This window comes from Balaenoptera borealis, assembly GCF_965194805.1.
Source record: "Balaenoptera borealis genome assembly, chromosome: 1".
Classification (NCBI taxonomy): Eukaryota; Metazoa; Chordata; class Mammalia; order Artiodactyla; family Balaenopteridae; genus Balaenoptera; species Balaenoptera borealis.
In genome coordinates, this window is record NC_138860.1 from 98,523,643 (window position 1) to 98,539,429 (window position 15,787).

General features: G+C 51.0%; 1 protein-coding gene across 1 annotated transcript; it reads right to left on the bottom strand.

Moving 5' to 3' along the window:
• Positions 1-1,606: 1,606 nt before the first annotated feature.
• Positions 1,607-15,482, bottom strand: SYPL2 (synaptophysin like 2). The gene is made up of 6 exons (XM_082386130.1): positions 15,121-15,482; positions 14,887-14,961; positions 8,165-8,289; positions 6,901-7,102; positions 5,770-5,961; positions 1,607-4,414 (listed from the first exon to the last, which is right to left on the bottom strand). The coding sequence occupies exons 1-6, from the start codon at positions 15,172-15,174 to the stop codon at positions 4,256-4,258; spliced, it is 807 nt and encodes a 268-aa protein (XP_082242256.1). The 5' UTR covers positions 15,175-15,482; the 3' UTR covers positions 1,607-4,255.
• Between the last annotated feature and the right edge of the window lie 305 nt (positions 15,483-15,787).

Genomic DNA, 15,787 nt, shown 5'->3' on the forward strand with positions numbered 1-15,787 from the left:
AAACGTAGGCTTAGAGGTGGGGAGGTTGCCTACTGAGCTTGACGCGGGAGCCCCTCCAAAATGCACAATTGCGGGGGAAAAAGAGACCAAAGCCCCAGGACCTCTGCTCCTAACCGTTGTGAACACATTCTTTGTGCTACCAGCCCACTCTCTTAAGTTCGCTGCACACAAACCCCAGTCCCAAACCTCTCTCTGCCCAAGATGCCCCTTTAAGCCGTGCTTCCGCCAGCTGGCTGGCGCCCCTTCCCGGGCTGGCGGCCACGAAGCGACTTCGCTTCCCCGTAGATCGAATGCGGTAGGTGCAGGGAGGTGGGCGCTGTGAATCAGAAGGGCAAAGGGAGGGGGTCTGTAGGATGTGCTGAAGGACACAGGGGTTGGAGTGGGGGAGGGTCCTCAACTCTCGGGTTGTGCCTCCTGTGTGGGAAACCCACGCTGCCCTGACGCAGAGCAGAGGGTTGAAGTGGCGTTGTCTGGGTTTGGGAGGACCTAGCTTGAGCTGACCGGGATCACCTGTCAGGATGACAGAAGGCTATCTCCGAGCCAGAGCCAGCCCCGGAACTGGGGTGGCCCCGAGGCTGCTGGTGTTTGCAGCATCTCTGCTGATCCGTCTCTCTCCTCATGAGCACTGCGATCGATACCCTGTACCGCCTCTTCCCAAACCTGGCTGGACCCTGACTCCATCCATCCCTTTAGCTTCTTTTTCTAACGAATATTTTCTCTGCTGGCAGGGCTGCTACCAGAGCCTGGGCACAGGGAGATTTCTCATCAGATCTGTCATTTTCCTTGCTAAGGCCTGGAAAATACCTTAATCATCCACCTCTTTCTCTTTTCTCAGCTGATGACATTCTTTCCCACCCTCACATAATCAAGAGACAAAAGCCTGCCCCCCACCCCATCACATCAGAAAAGAGATACTAATTCTCTTTTCCCTCCTCAACCCCTTACACCTCACCACATACTCATTCTTTCATCTAAGGGGAAACCAAACTGGAGGCAAATAAGTCAAGGTCTGTGACTTCAAGACCTCAGACTGTCTTCTCATTTTCACCCAGGGAAGGTTTAAGTACTTCAAGGATAATCTCTGAGGGTAGAGATTCTTAACCTGAGAACCATGGATGATTCCTAGGGGGAGTGGGAAACTGGTGACATTGAACGTAATATTGTGCCCAAATGTATTTTTCTAGGGAATGTAAATGTAGCCTGTGACTGTTTCTCAGAAGGGGCATAGAGGTGCAAGTTTGTTCAGCAAGAACCTTTATAGTTAAAAGGGCAAAGCACGTGGCCCTCAACTCCTGACAGGAAGCTTGTCTAGGTCACAGATGGTAGGAGAGCAAGTGGAAACAGCATTGTGGAAGCCAATATCTCTCGCCTTTTGAGTTTGCTCTAAATTTACTGATGAGTCTCAGTTACTTTGGACTAATTGGTGCCACCAAAAGAGGAGATGTTGCCAGACTGGGGTCCGCCAGGAACAACTCAGCCTGCAGACTCTATCGCTGGGAGTGCAGAGTGGAGAGGAGTGGAATGATGTTTTGGTGGAAATGCTGATATTTGTCCAAGAACTTAAAGCAAGGGGAGGAGGAGGAAAAAAGTCCCCAGAAGGGCTACATTCTTGGCGCCTTCATGGCAAATGCTTGAAGCACTGTTTATTCAAATGTATAATAACAAGCACCAGAAAACAACATGCAACATTCTCCCCCCACCCCTGATCTTCAATCCCAGAAGAAGGACACCTATGACCATGATAGTGGAGGGAACTCATGTTCAGGAAAGGTCCTAGGTGGGCACCCTGGCAGGGTCAGAGTTTACTAGGGCAAAGGGCAAGTGCCCTGCCTGTTGGCCTCCTGTGGCAACTGGAGAAACCAGCACCTTCTACCTCAGGCCCCACTAGGCAAAGTGGTGATGCCAGCCCTAGTTGGAGGGGACACGAGTCCTATGAGGACAGCCGCGCACTCAGCATTAGACCCAGCCCAGCCCTCTGAAGGTAATGAGGTGAAGTAGCCTTTCCTCTTAGGGTGGCTATGGAGAGAGAGGCCATAGCCTAAATCAAGGTTCTTCAGGCTGAGAACAAGCCAGCCTCCTGAAGAAGAGAAAGAGCCTTCTCTGCTCTAGGGAGAGTTCTGGGCTAGGAGTCCTTGGCAGGAGTGCATACCCACCCACCCCCTTTCCCTAGCTGAAGGGCCAATTAGTAACTTAGGCCCCCAAATGAGAACACTTTATCCATCACATTTCAGATAAATTATAAATACGTACACAGAATCCAAACAAAGTTCCAGTAGAAGCTACTCACAGACACTCACAGGGGCCAGCTTGAAGAAAACTGAAGGTCATCCCTTTGTTCTCTGTATCTCTGGAGCTGTGGGCAAAACTGTCTCCCCTTGTCCTTGAGTAATCATGGGGACAGCTCAGGACAGAGAGGTTCAGACTTAGAAACACCCTTATCCCCATCTCCTATCTTCCCTCCTCAAATGCCTTCCCCCAAATCTAAAAAACAAAACACCTAATTTTTCACTGAAGGACTCTGGAGCATTTGAAGATGTAAACCTCACACTCCCCTGTCAAGTGGGGAAACTGACCCAAAGAAGAAATGATTGGCCCAAAGTCAAAGGTCCTGCCGCCTGGGTACCCCAGTAATGCACACGTTACAATGGAGGGTGCTGAGGAAGGTGAGGAGGTTGGAGGGGTTGACTCAGTCCTGAGGAGAGACTGGCACAGGGCACATTTACCTTTGGGATGACAACTGGGCTAATTGGCACTGGATTGGAAAACGGCTGGATTCTGCCTTCTTCCTTCTTCCCTGGGCAGCCCTATGGCCAGGGCAGACTGAAATGTTTTGAGCTGGATGGGAGACAGATGGCCCTTATCCAGTCAGCACTGACTCTTGGGCCCTGGGGTCCCCAGAGGGACTGAAGAGGTGTCAGGAAGGGGAGACACACCAAAGACAAATATGGAACTGGGTCCCGAAGTGAAGAAGCACCAAGAGCATCAGCCTGCCCTGGACTGGGGTGGGCGTGTAGGGGGGATAGAGCTTGGAGCAAATGGGGAAGCAGGGGAGGAATGGCGGGCAAAGGGAGAGGGCATGTTCTTTCGTAAAGGTGAGAAGGGGAAGTACAAAACGGGCCAGAGAAGGAGCAGGGCGGGAAAAAAACAAGTAGAGAGTGAGGAAGAAATGGGCCCATCCATCCATGTCCTGGGGCTCTGGGGCAACTTAGACTCATGATGGTCCTTTCTTACCCTTTCAAAGCCCCTGTCTGGCCCCACAGGAATGAAAGGAAGGCCTGGACAGACTTTGAAAAGGATCTTGAATGCCTCAGACCCAAGAGGCTGCGGAAGGGAGAGGGACAGAGAGGTGGGAGGCGGGGAGGCTGAAATGGAGATGCTCCTAGACCCCTCATCTTGTGTCCCAAGTGTGAGACCAAGCCCAAGAAGGAGGACAGGGAGGAAGGTAAGGAGTTTCTAGGGCAAGTATGAGTTTAGAGTGTTGGTGGAAGTGCCCCAGCCTGGAGGGGTGGGAGGACTAAGGGAATAAAAAAAAACTGATTCCCCAGCAAGTTTCCTGGCTTCTGTTTCTTGAAGTTGCAACTCAGTTGCAATTTATCTGCTCCTCACCAAGTCTCAGCCTACTTGGGACCCTCTGAAAGGCTGTTTTCTAGGCTAGTCAGCCTCCTGTGTTCCCACATGATGGGGTCTGTGGGCAAACAGGCCAGAGGAGAGGGTGGGGAGCATACTGAGCTCAGGCTGATTGGAGGTCAGCGCAGACACGGGGCCTTGATGACAGCCATTGAAGAGGGGTCACTAAACCACTGGTGGCCCCTCCATGCAAGGGGGCAGGAAGAAGGCTGCCAGCCAATTTCCCCTCCCCCCACTTTTATTGAAGCTGGACAGACTGATAGAAGTGGCAGCTAGGAACCAGTCTCAGGTCTCCTGATCCCAACCTTTGCCTGTAGCAGAGGCTGGTTCTCAAAGGCTGTGAGGGTACATGTAAGACCCCAAGTAAGATGCCTGGGTCCAGACAGTAGATAAGAAGCACTGAGCTCCTGCCATCCGGGGCTCCAGCAAGAGGAGGGATAGGAAGCCACTGGGAGGGCTGCCCAGGTTTCCGACAGCTGATGCCTGCCCATCCAGTAAAGACGTCTCAAAGCTCAGAGCCCAGAATAATGGGGGAGGGGAGTTGGGGGAGGAAGAAGAGGGAGGTCCTGGAAGCCAGAGGCGGTTGAAGAGGCGCTGTCCTGTTCGGGAGTAGCCGGGTGGGGGCCGCTTACTGCTTCTCCACCGCTCCTTGCTCAGCTGCGCTCTCCTGGCCGGCGCCCTGGCCCTGGTCCTGGCCCTGGTCCTGGCCCTGCCCATGCCACGGGGTCTCCTTGAACACAAACCAACAGTTCCCGGCCCACAGGAAGAAGTTGATAAAGCCAAAGAGCTGCAAAGACATCAGGGGGAGGGTGGCTTATGAGAATAGAAGGAGGGCATCCTGGGAACAGGGAGGGGGAGTACCTGTGTGTTGAGGGGAGGGGGAGGTGCAGAGGGCTAGAAAGACTAAAAGAGAACTGGAGGTAGAGTCAGGGTTTAAGGCCATCACCCACTAAGGGATTCTCTGGTGAAAGTGTCTAACTCTGACCCAAGCTGTGGCTTGGTCGCTAGGAGAACCTGGCTCCTGGAGTGGAGCACCGTGCAAAGCACAGCAAGGAGCAAGGGCTCTAGTGGCGCTTCCCACAGCATCCGCAGGCCGTTTTCCGTAGGCCTTGTTGGGGTGGGTGGGGCCAGAGCTGTCCAAGGTGCTCCTTCCCTAGGGCAGCGACCCAGCCAGCTCTATCCAAATATTTATTCAAAATATTTAAAAACCTATCAGCAGGGAGTTTTTAGGGGGAAGTGTACTGATGTCTGCAATCAACTCTGAAATGCATTAAAAATAAGATGGATTGATAGACGAAGAGAGGCAGATAGATACGGGACAGAGCAAGTCTAGTAAAATGTTAATGGTACAGTCTAGCTGATGAGTGCGTGGCTGTTCACTGTAAAAGTCTTTCAACTTCTCCGAATGTGTGAACATTTTTACAGTAAAAGGCTGTGGGGCTAACACCTATCAGCAGGGTTCCAGCAAGGTCTAGAAGGCTCCCTGGTGTGCCAGCCATTAAACCTTTCAGTTGCTGGGCCCGGGGAAGGTTCAGGCCATTTTCAGGGCAGGGCTGAGGTGGCTGGGCTGACAGGAGGGCATTTGCAAAGCTCAGCTACTTACCAACTGATATGGAGATGTTTCAATGTTCTAACAGCTGGGGTGGCCAAATACATGCATACCAGCTAGACCCACCACTGCCCAAAGACCTTTTCCAGCCTGGAGGCCTGAGTGACAATAAGCCCCTTCTCACCCACTCTGGGTCTGCTCCCCGCTTTGAGCCCAGTCACAGCCCTGGGCTCCCCCTCCACCTGCTCACGTGTGTACATACACACAGACCGTAAAGAGGCAGGAGGAGGGAGAGGCAGTCACAAAGAGCACGCCTGGAGGTGGGGAGAAGAGAGGGAAATGGGAGGCAGAGGGCAGAAGGAGGAAGGCACAGGAGGCTGAGTGGCTCTTGGGTTCCCCCTGCCCAAATGTCCCTCAGGGTCAGCCAGGGGCCAGCAGCCAGCATTAGGTGGAGGGGAAGCACTGGCTGCCAGGGCCGGGGAGGGCAGCTGTGGAGACACACTCTCTGTTCCTCTCAGACCCTGCTGTGACAGGCCTGGGCAGCTGGGAGTGTGCTGCCTTCCCCAGACCCCTTCAGTGGCCACAGGTCTCACCACGGAGATGTTGGCCAGTCCCATGGAGGGCGTGGCCCCGGCACTGCACACCGCCTCCTCTCCGTGGCACACAGACATGGCTGCTGTCAGGCTGGATGGTCGTGTGGCCCCCTTGATGTCAGTCAGGCCCTTGCCCCAGGCAGCTGCAGCTACCAGCCAGAAAAAGGTGAAGGAGACAGTCACACAGAAGTCCTGGGAGGAGCAGAGGGACAGGAAATGCAATCAGAAAGGCCTCCATGATTCTGTACTTCTTCTCCTCTCGCCATAAGGCACTGGAATCCTGGGGTCCCAGGACAGCTGCCTCTTCCCATCCTACCCAACACCTAGAGCTTCAGGGAACTCAGATCATCCTAGGGAATCTGCCACCGAGAGAATCCTGCCAGCCAGGGCTACCCCTGCCCATGCCCTCAGAACTGAGGTCAGGTAACAATGTGCCCAGGCATCTGTTGGTCAGTGTCATCCCCAAACCCACATGGCCTAAACTTGATACTCTCCCCACGCCCAGCCTTTCCTTTGATCACCACTGCTCAGTTACAACTGGTGGCAGAGTGAGGGCAGACTGCAGGAGACAAATGGGGTCCCCTAAGGCACCCTTTCCACCTTGCATGCCTGGGATAAGGAGAAAGTAAAGGGGAAATAACGTTAATAATAGCTAGCACTTATGGAGGCTAACTATACACCAGGTATTTTACATGCATGTTCACTTTATCCTTCCAAAACACTATTAGATAGTTATTATTTTATTCCCATTTTATAGTTGAGGAAACTGAGAGTTAGAGAGGTTAAGGAAATTGTCAAGAGCACACAGCTAGTAAGGGACAGTGCTGGGATTTGAACCCAAGCAATCAGACTTCAGCGCCTGCTTCTTGAAGCTATTGTGCCTACTTTGAGTAGAGCAAGCGATGGGAGGTTGGTAGACGCAGAGTCCTGGGACATGGGCCTTCCACTGGCCCGAGGACCTGTGGCAGCCCCAGCACCCGAAGGGACCAACAGCAAAGAGCTGGCAGGGAGATTGAGGAGGTTCACATCCGAGTGTCAGGGACCCAGGAAAGCCACCATGTTTGTCCTCAGCCGGGGAACGTATGTCTCCTCAGTGTCTCCACCCCATCCCTCCTGGCTGTGCCCACTCACCACCAGGGGGAAGCGCCTGTTCTCCGTGTAGATGTTGTGGAAACGCAGGTAGAGGACGAGTGCAGCTATGGTGTAGAAGAAGGAAAAGATGCCCAGGGTCACGAAGAACTCAGCGGGGGCAGAGAAGTCCCCCATGAGATGCATGGTCGTGGAGGTGGATTCATCGTCGCAGAGGGGCATCTCATACTGGACCCGGTTCAACCTGCAGGTGGCACGGAGCCCACCCTGAGCTCAGGGCGATCCTCTCCCTGTGGAGGCAGTGGGCTTCCCCTGCCCCAGGAGCAGTCCTGCACTAGTTCTCACCCAAGGACTCTTACAGAACCAAGAAAGGGGCAGGTAGGGAGGAAAGTTGCTGGAGGGAACCTCGCAGTCAGGACAGGAATTTCCCTGGAATTCTGGTCAAACTCTACCTCCCTCTCAGCCACCACCCCACACTCATCCACCCTGCCCAGATACGGTGACCCTGTATTCCCAAGTATCTCCACGACCCTTTAGATCGTAACCACAGTATATATAGTTCATCTATTTCTGGTAGCCAAACCACCAGGAAAATCAGCTTCATTCTGTCCCTGGGAAAGCACAGGTCCACAGTGGCCAAGTTAAGATTGGAATCACCCATTCTCAGGCTTTATTTAGGTCCCTCAATGAGACTACACTGGACAAGCTCGAGAGAGAAAAACAAATACCCTATTATGAACAAGAGACAGCTAATCTAACTTGGCTGCTGCTACTAGAAATTTCTGAAAAGCTGAGCCCTGCCCCCATTCCCCTCTGAACACTTGGGCTCTCCCTTCTCTAAGCTCCCAAACACTCAGGAAAGAGTATTGTCTTCTACCTCCTGGTCAAGGTATACCTCCCTGTATTCTGGTGGTACGGGTGAGCATCCCCCATCAGCTCTTTAGGATCTGAGTACTGACAAGCTTCCTTACCTTCAAGGCAGGGAGGAGACTGCTGAGGGTCGAGGAGCCTCCACCCCACACTGCATGGGTTCTTTCTGTAGGAGCTGTTGTTACCTGCTATTGGTTATCCATGGACTGCAACATTATTATAACAAAGGATCTATTTGAGTTTCCCTTATATTTTTCTCTGGCCAGTGTGTCTGAAATTCCTAAAGGGCAGGAAGGACCTGAGCCTTGTAATTCTATCTGAAACTGGAGTGGCACACAACAAAAGGTTTTTAGGTTTCTGGAGGAGAAAGAGACCAAGCAGTTCCTGCCAATCTAGTGAGAGAGGCTATGCGGGGTCAGAATCAACTCCTGCTCACCTGAAGGGATAGCCGAACGAAACAATGATGGCGCTCACGTCCTTGGCTTCGTTGTTGCAGCGAACCGTTGCTCCTGTTTCCCCACTGTAGGAGCCGCAGGACCCGAAGGCGAAAATAGCAAAGAGCTGAGGGAGAGTGAAGCCCCTCTGAGAGTCAGAAGGTCTCAGCTGGCCAAGGTCTATCCCTTCAGAACCACCCTCTGACTCTCAGCCGGTGCAGATATGGCGGGGGGAGGGGCCAGAAGTCCCTTTAATCAAGTCCCTCCTGGCCAGGGACCCATGGCTTCCTTTGGTCTCCCAGCCTCAGGGTGCTGTGTTCACTGCACAGCGTGCTGGACCAAATAGCCAAATGAATAAGGTTGACTTTGACTGGTACCTGGGAGGGAGATGAAGAGGGAGAAATGGGCAGTTTCCAGGTCTCCCCATTGGATGTGACACTGGAGACCACAGGTAGCCTCCTTAAGATGATGACTAACACAAAGCAATTTAGGCTTTGGAAACTTCTATCTCAAAGTTGGACTTGAATTTCCTCCCCAAGGGAGAGGCACCCTAGAAATAGATTTCCCTGCACCAATCTAGATCAGGAGTGCATGGAACTCTTTCCATTTCTCCTTTGAAGCCGTCACTGAATCTTGCCATTACCTTCTTGCTAACTTCCAATGAATGGCTTCCTGCCTCAGTGGAGGTATAGCTGGAGGGGACAACCTCTGCCAAGCCTTCCGAGGGGCCAAGGGGGCAGGGGCCCGGCTGCTGTCCCATGGTACTGCCAGCTAACTCCTCTCCCCCAAAGGCACCTTTCCTTTGGCAACTGTGCTGGCTGCATTGATGCTGGAAGTCCTGTCTCAAGCCCAGAGAAAAGTATCCTCAACTTGCCTTATCAGCCTCTGCTTTTTCCCCAGTGGTGTTTCCCTTTATAATCCGTTGCTGCTGCCATTTTTCAGTGTTAAGAACCAGAGGCGTTTCAGATCACTTGAATTGTTTTCCTCTTCACCTTTCATCACATTTTACTAAACGTCCTGCCTTGAGTGACATGAAATTCCCTCATCCTATGATTTTCTAATTTCTTTCTGAGGATACACACTTTGGTTAGAAGGAGGTGAGAAATTGGAGTCTCTGATCCTCCCACATCATCTGTTCAGGCCTCGTTTCCTGTGTACTTACCATTGGCTTGTGCACGATGTAATCATTTGTATTAAGCAGTGAGCTTATTCTGTTAATTGTTCACTTTTTGTATGTTTCTTGGCGATGTGGTATCTTGGATATTAAGCACCTAGAAGACAGCTAATTCACATCCCAGTCCTGCATCCAGTGTTTATAGAATAGAGTTGTGTTCACTTTATTTTGCTAATGCTTGATAGTGTTGTGGAGTGAAGAGACCTCGATCAGGAGTCTGGAAATCCAGGTCCTAGTCCTGGCCCTGTCACTAACTGGCAGGGTGACCTCTAATAAGTCATTCTGCTCTCTGAGTCTCAGTTTCCTCCTCTGTAAAATGAGGGGTTTGGAGCAGGAATCCAAAGGCCTTTTCCAACTCTATGATTCTCTCACTCTCCAAGGGTAACGCTATCAGTGTGCTCTTGGCTGGGCTTGCCAGCAGCTGTGCTCTGTCCCTGGGTGGTGTCCGGTGCCACTGCCCCACCTTGCATCGCCTGGCCTGGCAGATCTTCTTTATGCTGGAGCCACTGACCCCTCTCTAAAGGTCATAATGGGTACCTCTCTGTTTCTAGGAGGTTTAGTTCAAACAAATGACAATTGTCTCCATCTTAAAAATCATCCAGGAAAGGAGACAGTATAACCTCTCTCCAATGCCTGATTAACCTCCTGATCTGACTTAAATTACAGAGGCTGCAGTAGAGCCCTGTTTGCTCATCTTCTTGACAGGCCTGGAGAGAAGTTACTCAAAGCCTCTGCACCATTATCCTTTACATACTCCAAGTTGCCTCCCTGGCATAACAGCGGAACTTCTCTAGCTCGTCCTCGTAAGAATTCTCCAATCTTGTCAGCTCTGTTTCTTGTCAGTTCTCTGATTCCTCTTGGAAGTTTCTTTGTTCCTCTTAGCTTCTGGTGTCCAGAACTGGACACAATTAAGGCGTTACATTCTGGGAAGGGCAGACAGTTGGATATCTTTTTACTGTTGGCAGTTAGCCAGTGAGTGGCTCTGTAATAGGTTCCCCCCAAAAGTAGGTACTCCTAACTTGGGGCAATGAACAGTTAGTTATGGAGCCTGCTTTTTACCAGCACTCTCTTGACTGGCACTCCTGACCATCTACAGAAAGATGTCATTTACTGAGCATCTACTATGTACCAGGCATTGTTCTAGGCGATATGATTTATTAGTGAACAAAAGAGAAAAAAAAACCTCTGTCTTCATGGAGCTCCTACTCTAGAGCTGCACTGTCCACAATGGTAGCCACTAGCCAAGTGTGGCTATTTACATTTAAATTAATTAAAATTAAATAACATTTAAAATTCAGTTGCTCAGCCACACTGGCCACATTTCAAGTGCTCCCTAGGCACATGTGACTAGCAGGTTCCATACTGGACAACACAGATTATAGAGCTTTTCCATCATTGCGGAAAGTTCTGCTATGTCCAGATGACAACCTTGAGGTTCTGAAAATCCTGAACCCTGCTTTACGATTCCTCTCTGGGCAAAATATACCCCTAGTAACTTTAGTATTAACTGTATTCTCTTCTATTCTGATTCTTTGAAAGTCGGGAGCCTCTAAACACATTATATAACTTTATTAACCAGAATATATGATTAAATCTGAACATAACACAGTCAGATGGTGTCAGATAACAGATGACAGTTGGCTCTGCAAGTGAACGGATGGAGAAATCTCAGGAAAATCTCACAGGTTCACAGAGCAGCAGAGCAAAAAGGATCTCAGAGATTATCAAGCACAATAGTCTCATTTCATAGAGGTGGAAACTGAAGTCCCAAAAGATTAAGTGACTTTCCCAAGGTCACATTTAGCCAATGTGAGAGCCAGGCTTAGAATTCACAACTCCTGATTCCCGGTTCAGTGCTCTTTCTATGTCACCCATTCATTAATCAACAAAGAGTTATCGAGCATCTACTTCGTGCCAGGTGCTGCAGAATCTAAGTTGAATAAGACCTGGTGCCTGCTCTCAAGACTTTGCATCCAGAAAGGAGAGAGTCATGCTCAAATAAAAACCAAAACAAAACCCTGCATCACAGAGTTATAAAGGCTGAAAAAGAACTCTACTGTGTGCAGGGAGGATTGCAAAGAGAGAGGAAGTAGCTCTGCACCTGGGATGCAGGAGCAGAGAAAGACATGCTTTCCCAGCCCCCTCTACCTTTCTGTATCAGATATGCTTTCTTCCTTAACTGTGCCAGGTGACTGAGCCACAGGGAAGAGTGGGGAAGAACAGAAACCACCCCTGTCACCAAGCACAAGGCTCTGAGCCAAACAAGCTGGTCATAAAGAACAGGAGCCAAGAAGACATGGAGACCCTAAGACAAGGGGCAACTCCAGAGCTCTGGTACCAACCAGCCTTCCTCCTCATGGACCTGCATTGCGGGGAACAGCAGTGGTCATACACTGCCACCCTCCTCCTCCTCTTCCTCCTCCTCCTCCTCCTCCTCCCTCTGCATCTCTTTTGGAAAGATGTCAGAATAACCTTGCTACTTTAAGGATGAGGCTCCATTTTGGTGCTGACTTGCTTTTTGGTGATAATCCTTTGTCAGTCCTGAGAACACTAACATTTCCACTTAGTGCAGGGCACAAGGAAGACAAGTTCTCCCCCAAATCCTATTCCCACAATCATCTCACTGGTTTTTATGGACTCTGATGGTGTACTTTCGAATTCCCCACATTTATGGAAATACCTTATTTTCATTACAGAGACCCCAGGGCCAAATAAGTGACTTTGGCACTTCAGAGGTGAATTACTGATCAAGGGCACACCAAGTTAAAGGTAACGTGACATTATCAATACAGTAACTGAGTAATCCAGGAGATTCGTACCTTACCCTCAAAGTGAGGATTTGGCAGTGACACCTGAATAATCTCACCAAAGGACAAGTCCAGCTGACAGTCTGCATAAGGGGGAAAGTTAGGGAGAAGGAGAGGTTTGGGAACCAACACTTGCTGAATACCTCCTGGACTGCCAGGCTCACCATGGTCTTCCTGAATGCTCTAATGCTTTACGGATATTAGTTCCTGTAATCCTCCCAGTGAGCTCATGAGATAGATCTTACCCTCATCTACAGATAAGAAACTGACACCCATGAAGATTTCATCACTTACCCTAGGTTCCATAGCTAGAAAGCAGAGAAAAACTAGTTCTCCGATAATTGGTATATGCCCCTGTTATTTTCCTAGCTTAGTGTAGACTTAGTGAGACCCCAGAACTGCAATTGAGGTGAGATTAGTTAATCTTTAAATTCTAAAGAGATACCCTAAGCTAAGCTCCTCACTAATAAAAGAATAACATTACTTTTATCTCACCAGGATTCCAGTAAAACCTTTGCTTTTTGTAATAGTGACAACAAAGTTTTCAATTATCATTACAATAACTGCAGGTTTGTGTGTGGTTTTTTCCCCCTTTTCCAGACCGGAGTATTTGATCCCTCCAAGCAGGAAATATGCAAAAAGTCCCAAACGACATTTTCACTGTCATTTTGGTGCTGGTTCCTGGTGCTGGTTCCTGTGTTCACCTGCAGAGACTCAGGGCAAGTGAAACTCACTCTGAATTCAGGATACCAGGATGGCAGTAAAAGCAAATCATGTCTCTTTATGATGCTACCCTTCGAATGAAGGCTGAGTGCAGAGCCTAGCCCTGGACTCTCGGATTGAGTATTATGAGAGAAAGGCATAACTCCCTCTCTAAGAAGTTGAGGATCTTAAAAGTCAAACAGGTCTTAATTCTTAGGGATCAGCACTGACTGTGGGAGGAGACTAGACATTGCTTTGTGCAGCCTTATAGAAATGTTGTGGGTATTGGTTGGGGGAGGGTTGGGAAAAGGATAGAAAGGTTGAAGAAGGAAGCTTTTCAGAATCCCTCCTATGGAGGATGATTCCATGGTCTAATAACCTCATTGTTTCCCTCATCCCTTGACAGCCTTTCTCAAATTTCCCTTAGATCCATTTGTCTAGTTTAATGATAAAATTGTACCCTTACATTTCTGGTTCTGCTCCTCTGGACCACTCATAATGGATCCCTAGTTCTGGATGGTAGACGCATGGAGCCTTAATATTATTCGTCTATGGCCCCCTCAAGTACTCAAGTGGTGGGTCATGGCAGGGAAGTGGGGGGGAGGTGAAAGAGCTCAGTCAGCAGTCGTTCCAACCGCTCTTGAGGCAGTAGAGAGAGTGGAAAGTCCCCAACAGGTCCCAGAGTTTGCACGTGGGAGCTCCGCATGCTGGCCTGTAGCCCCAGTCAGGGTCTCAGATATCCAGAGGTAACCCCAAATGCACTATTGCCCCCGAATTCCAGATCTGATGATTCTCATCCAAAGGATGATTTAAGAATCAGCGACACAGTGCTAACTCCTGTCTCCAGTGAGTTAAAAGCCCTTTAGAACTCAGTCCTCCTTAGTATTAATGGTAACTTATTCCCTAGCTGAATTCTGTGCTGAAAGCACGTTAATTAAGTTATTCACACACCATTTGGTGTGTGGATTGTCTAACTTAAATCTCTTCTGTGATAGTGCAATAACTGCTCCCGAAAAGTCTTTATGATTTGAAAGAGTGACTGCACCTGTCCACATTCCTAATTTATACCCAGGAGGCCTTGGGCACCGCGAAGGACAGAGAACATGCTAATGTCTCAAAGTACCAGTGAGGCAGGAGAAGATGGTATTTCCCCTATACCACTACAGGGGAAACTGAGGCCCTGGACAAATGATTTCTTCAAGGTCACAGGATAAGTCTAACCAAGGGCAATGTTCTAGCATGCCAACCCATTTAGAGCAGAAAGGGACCCTAGGGATGGTCTGAATATTTGATTAATATGGAAACTGAAGTCCAAAGAAGAGATTTGTCCAAGGTCAAGTAGATAGAAAAGGCAGGTCCAGGTCTAGAACCCAGGGCCCCAGCTTTCCAGCTCAATATTCTATCTTATTCTACAAGCCACATTTTGGCTGATTTTTATTCTGTCTTACTATTTTTTCTTTTATGTAATCCTAGAGCCATGAACGCCATTCATTCATTCATCCACTCCCTCACGCAGTTACAGGAACGCAGATTACTCTAGTGACCTCAACAGGACAGCCGCCAGCCAGGACCCTGTCCCATGAGTCCACCTCCAGGATCAGTCAGGTCCTGGTGGGTTTGGGGACAGGATGGTTTCCATCGCCTGCCTCCTTCCGTCCTCTGCCCTCCGCAGCTTTCCTCATTCCCACTTGTCCTCTTCGCCCCTCCCGCCACCGAGGAGTGGTATGTGCAGGATCAGAGTTCTGGAAAGGTTACACCCGGGTCCTCTCGCCCGGGTGAAATGTGAGCGCCCTGGGCAAAGACTCCTTGCACATAGAAGGACCGAATCCGGGGCTCCGCATGCTTCGTTCCTCACCCTCCTGCCACCAAGTGCTGGAGAAGCAGCCCTAGCCCGCCCCTCCCCCGCCCACCTGTCGCCGCCCCCCACCCTTCCTCCGGGGCGGGCTGCAGCACCTCCCCGCCCCCCACTTCGGCCACATTGCTCGGGTCAGCGTCACAGCCCAGGCTCCCGAAATAGCCCTCGTCTGGGGCAGCGACTCACCCACTGGAGAACTTTGATGAAGCCCAGCGGCTCCTCCAGCCGCCTCCAGCGCAGCCTCACGAGCAGGCGGTCCACCTGCGGAGACAGGGCCCGGGGTCAGGGCCGTGGGGGATCCAGGAAAGTGCTGGCCCTCTTCCTCCCATTCACACCCGGGAGAGAGGGCAGAATAAGGGTCGGCCCGACACCCAGGTGGAGAAGGGGCGGCGAGAGAGCCCCAGGGTGTGCAGGGAGTACCTGCTGGCGCGGCGACTTGTCCGCCGTGCGACTGGAGCTCTCCGTCGAGGACATGCTGGCGCGGCGGGGCCGGGGCGCGGCGCGCGGTCCGCGGGGACCGCGGTGGGGCTCGGGGCTGGTGACCCGCGGCGGGGGAAGCGAGCTGTACCGAAGCGCGAGCGGCCGTCCGCGGCCCGGGATCCAGGCTGCCTGGGTGGGTCGCGGGGGCGCTGCTGCTCGCGCTCGCCGAGGCCTCGGCCGCCGCTCTGCCCCGCTGGCTGCAGAAAACCCCCGAGTCCAATTCAAACTTCTGTCAAACTCGCGAACGAACTTGGCAATAGAGTCACGTGGCGTGCGCTTGAGAACCCTCCTCCCGCCCCCTTAGCTCCCGGGTCCTGCCCGCAGGACGCCTTAAAGGGACCTGTGGCCTCTGCGGGCAGTTCGGCCGCGAGGGGGCTCAGGTTCCTTGCCAGGAGCCTCCAGGGCCAGTCCCAAGCGAGACATCACAGCCGCCCCGACCCATAGCCAAAGTCGGGAACCAGCCTGGCGCGCTGGCAATCATCGGCTCCTAGTTTATCTTTACCAATTTTCCTGGATTTGGAGCTGCTCTGTGCCATTTTTTCTTCTTTCACACCATAATACTCAGAACCTAAAGGATTCTCATAAAGGCATTATCAGGGCTGAAATA